General features: G+C 58.3%; 1 protein-coding gene and 1 long non-coding RNA gene across 7 annotated transcripts in view; one reads left to right on the forward strand and one right to left on the reverse strand.

Moving 5' to 3' along the window:
* Nucleotides 1-9,598, reverse strand: part of LOC112394107 (uncharacterized) — a 32,546-nt gene that overhangs the window by 11,789 nt on the left and 11,159 nt on the right. For 4 of the 6 annotated variants that reach the window (XR_003002092.1, XR_003002091.1, XR_003002090.1 and 1 more), the window contains exons 5-6: nucleotides 7,612-7,672; nucleotides 897-1,039 (exon numbers count right to left, since the gene is read on the reverse strand). This is a non-coding gene — a long non-coding RNA (uncharacterized LOC112394107). Of the gene's footprint in view, nucleotides 1-896; nucleotides 1,040-7,611; nucleotides 7,673-8,138; nucleotides 8,292-9,598 lie in introns of all 6 variants that reach the window. The other 2 variants (XR_003002094.1, XR_003002095.1) reach the window with 2 other exon arrangements.
* RARG (retinoic acid receptor gamma) overlaps nucleotides 3,673-9,598 on the forward strand; it is a 16,054-nt gene continuing 10,128 nt past the window's right edge. Inside the window, exon 1 of the mRNA XM_024736658.1 lies at nucleotides 3,673-4,381. Coding sequence (XP_024592426.1) covers nucleotides 4,198-4,381 — 184 coding nt within the window. The 5' untranslated portion in view covers nucleotides 3,673-4,197. The remainder of the gene's footprint in view (nucleotides 4,382-9,598) is intronic.

Genomic DNA, 9,598 nt, shown 5'->3' on the forward strand with positions numbered 1-9,598 from the left:
TGGCAGGCGGGGAAGCAGGCTCGGCCGCCGCGGACGCCCGGGTCCTCCGGCGAGGTGGGCCGGGGGCGGGGGCGCCGGGAGCCACGCCGGCTCAGTTCCTCCCCGCACTGGTCCGGCTATCCGCAGGGGTGGAGGGGGGCTTCCTGCCCCGACTTGGGGGTCAGCCCTGATGTGGGAACGGAATGGGGAAGATTTTAGACAGGCTGGGCTGGGCTGGGCTTTATCCACCCTTCACTGCGGTGAGTAGTCGGGGAGAGCTTTGAGGGAAGAGTCTTCAGCCAGGGGCCTTCTATCCTATGTTTGTGCCTGGAGTGTGAGGGCAGATAGGGTCCCCTCCTGCGGGAAAGGTCCACCATCCGCCTCCCCTGAGGCTTTCCCTGGGGAATCTGAGGGGAGGATTTTTGGTCCACGCTGATCCTTCCCTAGTGGAATGGCACAGCTTGGACAACAGAAGGGTGAGGAAAAGGTCCAGAGGCAAGTGATTCTGGCCGTCTGGGTCCAGCAGTTTGGAGAGACAAATGGATAGGATATAGGGGTCTGTGAAGTTGCCTTCAACCGCAGTGCAGGATTCCCTCTCATATCCGCAACCTTGGGTGTGAGTCCGGGCTCCCTCCAGCCAAGGTCGGGGGCTCCTCTGGAGTATTCTTGAGGGGAGCCCGAATGGTACAAAGGAAGAACAGGGAGACTGGGGCAGGGACCTGGGAGTTCCAGCCCTGGAGCCTCACTGACGCTGTCTCACTGTCTCTAGCACTTACAGCCCAGTTCCCTCAACCTGACCCAGTCTGTAGGAGGGAAGCTCTGCAGGTGGCCAGAGAGTAAGAGTATGCAGGGTTGGGCAGGGGGTGAGGTGGGGTGGTGGGTGAGGGAGCCCGAGGAGGGGCCCGTAGGGCAAGAACCTGAGATGACTGTGCCCCTTCAGGGCCCACATCCAGGGCAGCTACCGTCCGAGTCCTCAGGTCTGAGGCTTCTGCCCTTACCCCTTACCATCACTCCTCAGATGCTGACTGGGGGTTGAGGACCACAGGCAGTGTCCCATATCCTGGAGGCGAGGAAACAGAGGACAGGGAAGGGGGCAGGAGGCAGTGTGTGAAGGGTGCCTGGAGCTTGGGTATCCCAAATAGGGAAACACACACTCACACACACATGTACACACACGCTGTGGCTTAGAGCCTAATAGGCAGCACAGGGCACACACCCCCGTCCCGGCACACCCCCACCCCCTGGCTCAGAAAGCCACCCAACTGGCACCTCCAGTTCCCCCCTCTGCCCCACCCTACCCATGCCCTCTGATGCCCACACACATTCCACCGGCCTTGCCTGCCTGCCTCCTGGGTACTGCCCCTCCCTGGGGCCAGTGAGGTAGAGGGAAGGCACCTGGCAATGGGAGGTGGAGACTCAAGGGTCTGGACTCCCCCAAGGGTGGCACGAGGCCAGGGAAACCCAGCCCACTGTTGCCTCCTGGGGAGCAGGCTGGGGGCCCAGGCTAGAGCAGAGGATGCCCGGGGTTCTCTGCCCAGGCTGGGGATGGGGTCATGGAAAAAGGTGGTCGTGTTTATACAGAGGGGAGGGGGGCAGCGGGTGGAGTGCAGCCGACAAGGGCAGCTTTGTTCCAGGCTCTGGGGTGGGCAGGACGGCAGAGAGACGCCCCCCACCCCCACCACCTCCATCCAGCAGCCCCGTCATCCATGCCCTCCCCTCAACTCCACCTCAGCTCAAAGAGAAGCAACTTCTCAAGGGCCCCTTTCCTCTGGTCAGCCCCCCTCAGTCTGAGGTGGCATCTTGGGAGGAAAGAAGTACATTCTCCCTTCCTCAGGTCCCCCAAAGTACCAAGACCTCTGGGTCCCTAGTTTAGGATTTCCTTTTACGCTGTGTACCACTGTCTTCAATTCCTTGGTCCCTTCCTCTACCCAGGACTTAGGACCCTCCCCTTCCCTTCCCAGCCAAGGCAGAAAACCAAGGCTCGGAAGTGGGAATGCACCTCTGTCCCCTTCCTCTCTTCACTCAACTCTCAGGTTCCTTCTCTGAGGCAAAATAAGAGGAAGGCCAGGGAGAGCTTGCCTCACTCACAGCTTCATTCCTCCGTAAGGACCAGGAGCCTGAGCATCCCTCTCTGGGACCCTCGAAGTCCTCCTGCCCCACCCCCAGGTCTCTGTTTCCCACCCGCAGGTGAGAAGCAAAGATAGTGAGTGCTGGAGCCCAGAGCCGAGTTCTCAGTCTAAGCCAGTCTGGGGAAGATGGGGTGGGGGGGACCTCCAGTAGCTTCTCATCCTTAGCATTGGAGGGGTTAATCCACCTGGAATGTGGCCCAGCCTGTTGAGCTATGGCCCAGGGGCCTCAGGGGCCCGGACTCCTGGTTCTACCTGGGCTTAACCTGGGACAAGGACTTCAGGGAATAGGGGAAGGTAAAGGAGGTGGACCCTGGGGGCTCATAGCTCAGACTTTTAGGGCTTGGGGAGACACTGGGCTGAAGAGTCAGGGTGCTGGGGATCTGGGTGGTGGCTAGTGAGGGACAGTGGCTGCTTTATGCATTGGGACTGAGTGAAGGGTGGTGGCTTGGGGTCTGAGTTCCTGTAACCTCCATACAGTTTACCCTCAGGAGCTTGAAGGCCAAGGCAGATGAGAGATAGAAAAGGAAGGAAGAAAAAAAGCAGAGGTACAAAGACGGAGCGATATTGATCTTAGAAGCAAAGACTGATGGAAAGAGGTGCAAAATACCCGTCACCTACTTCTGGGCCTGCCCGCCCCAAGGGCTCTGTGTTTCACTCTCTCTCGGCCCTTCTCTGTCCTTCTTCATCTAGTCCATTATGGTTCTGGCTGGTAGAGGAGGCCTCCAGGCTGCGGTGACTCTCCTTCCCCAGCCCCTAACTCCCTAGACAGGTGGGTAGTTCTGAGGCTCCTGGGAAAGCCTACCTTTCCCTTGTCAGAGCATCAGGAGAGGAGCCACCTGCCCAGCCCACGGCCCTAGGATTCCCACTTCCTCTTTCCCTCCTTCCCCTCCCCCTCCCTTGGGCTCAGGTTAAAAACCTCTGAGGTCAGGTTACATTTGAGGGAGGGGAGGATGTAGGGAAGGCTTCCTATAAGCAGAGGGCTCAGGAAAGAGAGAGAAGAGATGGAGAAGCAAAGTAAACTAAGGACAGGGAGAGGAGCTTCTTAGCATCATACCTGGGACACAGCGGGGCTTCCATTAACCTCTGTGGATTTGAGGAGAGGTTAGGGAGGGAGGGATAACTGGAGACAGAGACAGAATTGGGAGGGGAAACCGGGAGAGGGAGTATGGAGGAAGGTGGAAAGAAAGGAAATGCAAATTAAAAGAGAGGTCTGGAGGAAGAGAAGGTACAAAGAGAAAGAACCGGAGACATTTATATAGCATTTAGTATGTGCCCTATATTATTCTAGACACTTTACATATGGTAAATTATTTAAGCCTCCTTATAACCTTATGAATTGAGGCTCATTATAATTCCCAATTGACCAAGGAGGCAACTGAGGCCCAGAGAGATTAAGTAACACTAATACATCCAAGGTCCTGCAGCTGGCAAGTGGTGGGGATCAACTCAGGTAGTCTGGCTCCAGAGTCTGTGTTCCAGAGAGGTGTAACATTTTTTAACAAAAATGTTAAAACAGACATGTTTGCTTTCTCCAGGATGGTAGAGAGTTTGAGACTTGGCTCTACTCTTTACAGCCATGTGACCTTAAACTAGTCCCTAAACCTCAGTTTCCTCATCTGTGAAATGGGAATCTTAACTCCTACTTCACAGGATTGATGTGAGGGTTAAATCTAGTGTCCAGCCCATGGTGGTGTGTAATGGTCATTTCTTAGCCTAGGAGTCCTCTCTGCCAGGAGTTTGAAGACCATGATTCACCTTGGAAACTCAATTTACCCTTCCAGGAGAGTTTCTCTGAGCCTGCGTCAGCACCTGCCCTGCCTCCCCTACCGTGTGGCAGAGGGCAGCAAGGAGGGAAAAGACTCCAGCTGGGAGAGGGCCGTGGGGCTTGGAACCTCAGAGGGATCATTCTCTCATCCCTCCTTTTCCTTTCTTTCTCCTTAGGAGTCTTGGAGACCCAGTGAGCAGGCCAAGCAGGGCGGGCACGGAGCCTCCCAGGCCAGGGCAGTGGGCATGGGCGGGGGCTGTGGCTGAAGAAGTCCCCCGCCCACTGCAGACCCCAGGGGATTCAGCCTCCCACACTGCAGCCGCCATGGCCACCAATAAGGAGCGACTCTTTACGCCTGGTGCCCTGGGGCCTGGCTCTGGCTACCCAGGGGCTGGCTTCCCCTTCGCCTTCCCAGGGGCACTCAGGGGGTCTCCACCTTTCGAGATGCTGAGTCCTAGCTTCCGGGGCTTGGGCCAGCCTGACCTCCCCAAGGAGATGGCCTCTCTGTGTGAGTCTCAGGGATCTTGGGGGATGAGGGCAAGTGGAAACAGGAGGGCATTTCGTGGGTGGATGATAGAGAAAATTGGTGTCCCAGTTAGGAAGACAGGCAGGGCTGGGGGTTTGATCTAATGGAGGAGGTGACAGGGGTAGCCACGAGGGGGTTTGGATGTGGAGCCAATGGACATGCTTGCAAATGAGAGTCCTCCTGTGTAACTAGAATGGGAAAGTAGCACGCCTAAAATTTGGGGCTCTGCAGTTGCCTCCTGAATGACTCAACTAGAAGGGAGAACCCCTTTGTATGGGCAGCCAAGGGTGGGTCTGGTGAAGTCTGAGGCTGCTGCCTGCCTGCAGTGCGGGGTGTGGGGAGCCAGGCTGCGAAGTGGAGGCGTCTGGGAGGCCAATACCCCAACTCTGTGATCAAGAGGTAAAACTGTTCTGAATTAGGGGGAGCCTGCAGAAAGAGGGATGGAACCTAGTGCCAGGTGCCCAAAGATGTGTAGGGTCAGGAAACTTCCCTCTTGGTTCTGGGGAGGGTGGAAACAGCCGCAAAGAAGGTAGCTCTTGTACCATAAGTAATCCGGGGAGGTGCAGGGGGTGTTCCAGAAGCATCCTCTCCTCCAGCCATGTGGGTTGTGGACTCCTCCCCTCTCTCTAGGTCTGGCACGGTACCCACATGCTGTGCAGATCCCTACTTGTCCCTCAGGCCTGCCCTCTTTGGGTGAAGCCTTTGAGTGCAGACAGCAGCAAGCCTTAGGCCTCTCTTCATCCCTCTGGATCCCCTCTCCTTCCACTTGGTAGCTGTTCCTCCTCGCTAGGCCATTACAGGCATGGGTGCCCATGAGCTGGAAGGCTGGGATGCTGGCCTCAGTGTGGGAGCTGGTACAGAGAAGCCTCCACCTGGATAGAAGGGGAGGTGATAGAGAGAGGGGCAGTTCCAGAGAGAGAGAAAGAGAGAGGGAAAGGAAAAGACCAAAAGATAAAGACATCCTTTATAGCTCCATAAGCTGAGAGAGAGAGAGAGAGAGAGAGGTGGAGAGAAGGGGCCCGCCTTTAGGAGCACTCAGAGGGGTGTGTGTGTGTGTGAAGGGGTGACTAGGCCTGGCTGGCAGCTCTGCTGGAAAGAGCTTGCTCATCTGGAGAAGGTGTGTGCGTGTGTGAGAGGCCATATGCAGTTGTATGTGCACAGCATGGCCCTGAGACGCTGCTCACATACAGAATTCCAGGGTTGCAACAAAGAGTCAGTGTGAAGAGTGAGGCAGTATTTCATAGGGCTGCTGACGATGTGTCTGGGGTTTGGTGAGGCCGGCCGGTGGCCTGTCGGTAGTCCAACAGGGGTTATTTGGGTGGCATGCAGGTGACGAGACAGCACAAAGCCCCCCTTTCTGGAAACCTCAGCTGGGCTTCCCCTACCTCATTTGCACCCCAAGAATCTGTCCCAGGGTCTGCGGGGTGGGAGGGAACCACCCTCCCCACATGAATGTACTTCTTGCAGAGGGCAGTACAACTCAATATCTTGGGACTTGATTTTCCAGAGTTCCTGAGGCAGCTAAGGGAGCGTGAGTGAGGAGGCAGAGTAGAGAGAGTGGTGGCGGGGAGAATGCCGAGAGCCAGCAGCCAGTCCCCAGTGAAGTTCTCCATGTGCCCCTGTGCCCTGGACACACTGAGACCAAGGTCAGGGTTCAAAGTGAGGTCAAGGTAGGGGAAGCGGTCAGACTAGGCTGTATCCCCAAAGGTCTCCCTGCAGGAGGAGGGGCTGAAAGAAGAAATCCCAGGGAGGAGCCAGAACCAGGGCAGGTAGCTGGGGAGGGTGCGGCTGGCAGCTGGGGGACAGGCCTGGGCAGAGAGGGGGCAGTGGAGTGGGGAGGAGGGGAAGGCCTGGGTCCAGACAGCTTGCATGGGAGTGGGGCACACATCACCTAGTTGTGAATGAGAGGCACCAGTGGGGAGAGGAGGGGATCCTGGAGTCTGGGAGACCTCCCGCAGTGGGACAGTGGCTGAAGGGGGAAAGCGTATTCTCTCACTTCTCTGCCCTGCTGTCCCTTTTTGGCTGGGACATCTAATGGAGGGGGATTGGAGGCCTAAGTCTGATGCCAAAGCCACACTCACCTGGAGTCTGGGTCTCTCTCTTCAGCCTCTCTCCCCTGATCTGTGGGAGGGAGTGGGGGTGGTCCCTGAAGGAGTCTGGAACTTCTCCCTGGGGCTGGCTCCTGAACCCTGCTGCTGGGTCCCTAGCACCTTGGAGACATCCGTGTTGAGAAGGGCAGCCTTGCTCCATCTGTTGGGGTGCTCTAGGGGCCTGAGTGGTTAAGGCAGGCGTCTCAGAACCTCATGGTGGAGGAGGGTAGTGGGAAGGGGAGCACCTGCGGCCGCCGGGGCAGCACAGGCCTGTGTGCGTGCGAAAGTGGAGGGGTATGTGTGTGTGTCTCTGTGCGTGTGTGTGTACACAGGTTTGGGTGTGCTTGCTCACACACATGCATAAAACCCTGCTATCTGTGTCCTCGTGTATCTCCATGTTTTTGAACACTGGTGAGTTGTACGTTTGTTTTATCGAGACTGCAGGGAACAGAGTGTGATGGGAGGGAAGGGAAGCCTTGCCCTCCTCCCCCTCTTGAGGAGATAGCTGGTGTCCTGAGGACCTAGCTCTGCTTGTCCTCTGAACTTGGTGACAGTGTCTCCAGGCACCATACTAAGTCACATGGAGAAGCTGAGAGCAGGCTGGCACAGGAAGAAGAAGAGTCCCACTTAAACTGAAAAAGAGAGACTCAGGGACCTAGACGAGATGAGAGGGAAATAACACAGGCTGAAAGGCGCAGACACAGAGAGAACCCAGACTCCGGGAGAGGCAAAGGGCCTTGTTAAGCAGGCGGTACCGGTGGTGAGCCGGCGGCAGCGAGGCCTCCTCCAGGAAAAAAACCAGCCGACTGCCTCCTTCCCCTCCCCTCCCTGGTCTCTCCTGCTCAGGCTCGGGCTCCAGCTCCAGGCCGACACAAACGGGGCTTTGATTGCAACAGGAAACCTCTCTGGCGGGGGGAGCTGGGCAAGCCGCCGCCGCTGGGGCCCAGGCTGCACCCCCCTCTCCTGGCCCCCTCCCCGGTCCCAGCCCCCATCCTGCCCAGCACTCCTGCTTTGGGGCCCGTCCCTCATTCACACCTCCCTATTCCTTCGCTCCACTGCTGCCCCCTCCTCCAGAGACCCCTCCTATTGCCCTTCAGGTGGGACTCCTAAGTTAGGACTTACCCTTGGGGTGGGGCCTCCTTTGCTTTGAAATGCCCCAACTTCAGTTTTTTGAGGGAAGGTTCTGGAAGAAAAGGAGAATTTAGCTTGAGGAATTCAGAGCCAGTTATCCTCAAGCCCCTTCCAGAAGGTGGCAGGAGGGGAGGAAAGGAGGGATGAAGGGGTTAGCTGTTCCTCCCCGCACAGCCTCTTGTTGGCCAAATTCATCCTCGCCAGGGTGGTAGAGGCTCTGAGGGGTGACCACACCAGATTCAGTGCGAAGGGCTTCATTAGTGGGGGAGGGGTACACTTCTTCTTGCCTCTGGGGCCATGACTTTGTGGGGCTCTAGCTGGGAGGGGTGCGCCTTGGTGGTGGGGATCACAGGGAAGGGGGTGAGTCAGGCAGCAGCCCCCCCTCATACTCCCACCAGGCTGGTGGAGAACATCTGGTTCCCATGAAATGCTAGAAGGCTAATGGGTCTAATTGCTGCAATAAGGGCTGGGGGTACTTTGGGGAAAAGAGGGGGCACTAGATTCCCCCATCCTCTTACCTTCTCCTCAAGGCTAAGACTGCCTAGAATGGGGGGTCGGGGTTGGAGGTTAGGGTGGGCCTGACACCCCAACGCCTGGTCCCTTCTAAGGCCCCCTCTCCCTGCAATGCCTGGGAAGCACACACAGATGGGGTGATGAGGAGTGGGGTGCATCTGGTGGAGAGAAAAGGGGACTATTGAGAACTCATGACTTCCTGGAGCCCTCCCCCCACTCCTCCTGTGCCCCACTCCCAACCCCCCTCCCTGTGGCCTGGCCACTTCTGGTTCTAATTACCAACCAGGCAGGCCTGACTTAATTGGGACCTTTCAGATTTCGGAGGGGGAAGGGTGGGGGGGACTGACAGCCTAGAGTTGTCTAATCAGGGCTCTCTTCTCCCCTTGTTTTGGGGGTACTCCCCACTTTGCATTTAATTGACTTTTTTTTGCCACTGGCCAGGTTCTGATTCAGAAGTCTGTCACCCCTTTTTTCTTTTTGTGGGGGATGGCTGGAGTCAGAAATGGGGTATTTGGGGTTGGGGGCAAGAACAGGGAGCTCAGGCTGGACTGGAAAGAGCAATGCATTCCCTCTTCATCCCTGCTACGAGTCCCCCGAGTCGGCCCTGCCACCCCGCGGCCCCCCATCCGCCAACCAGGCCCTCCTTCCCAACCCTGCCCCCTTCAGTCCCCGGCAGCCACCCCGGCCCCTCCTCCGCGCCTGCCTTCCCTTCCCTCGCCTACTCTGGCACCCCTTCCTGCTCTTTATTCTTCCAAACTGGCGCCCCACTCCTGCGGCACCCCAGTGCGCCCCCCACCCGGTACAACAGATTCTTAGAAAAGCGCGCCCCGCCCTGGCTCAGCCACCGCCGCCGGGAGGGGAAGGGGCCGGGCCGGGCGCCTCTCCCGCTCCCCCGGCACTCCCCTTGTGAGCGGCGCTGACAGAGCCGGCTGGGCCGGCCCGCCGGGCGGCCGGGCGGCGGGCGGGGCGCGGGGAAGGGGGCGGTTTCCGGGAGTCGCCGCCGCTGGCGCTGTCCCGGGGCCAGGGTCCCCGACTCGGCCCGGCTCGGCGAGGGCAAACTCTTGACGTGGCCCAACTCCCGCCCCCCCCCACCCCCTTCTCCGCCGATCGAGGGCACTCAGTGCCCGGAAGGGGCCCGCGAGGGAGGAGTGGGGCGGCCCTCGGAGATCCGAAGGGCACTAAGTGTGGCGCTGAAGGGGAGAAGGGGCAGTTTGCCACTGGTGGGGGTATTTAATGACTCTGAGAACAGTTACCGACCAGACGCGCAGTTATTGCCGAAGAGGCACTTGGCACTTGGGGGAGACTGGCACGGTAGCGACTCTGGGGGAGGGGAGCTGGCACTCAGGAAGGCAGTGTCGTCCGAGGCGCAGCTGGCACGGCGGGAGCAGTTTGGGGTGGGAGTCTTGTGCTGAAGTCAGGTTCGAGGAAGGGGCATTGGATGAGCTCCGGGAGTGTCAGCCGCAGG

This window comes from Neophocaena asiaeorientalis, unplaced genomic scaffold, assembly GCF_003031525.2.
Source record: "Neophocaena asiaeorientalis asiaeorientalis breed wild unplaced genomic scaffold, Neophocaena_asiaeorientalis_V1.1 scaffold134, whole genome shotgun sequence".
NCBI lineage: Eukaryota > Metazoa > Chordata > Mammalia > Artiodactyla > Phocoenidae > Neophocaena > Neophocaena asiaeorientalis.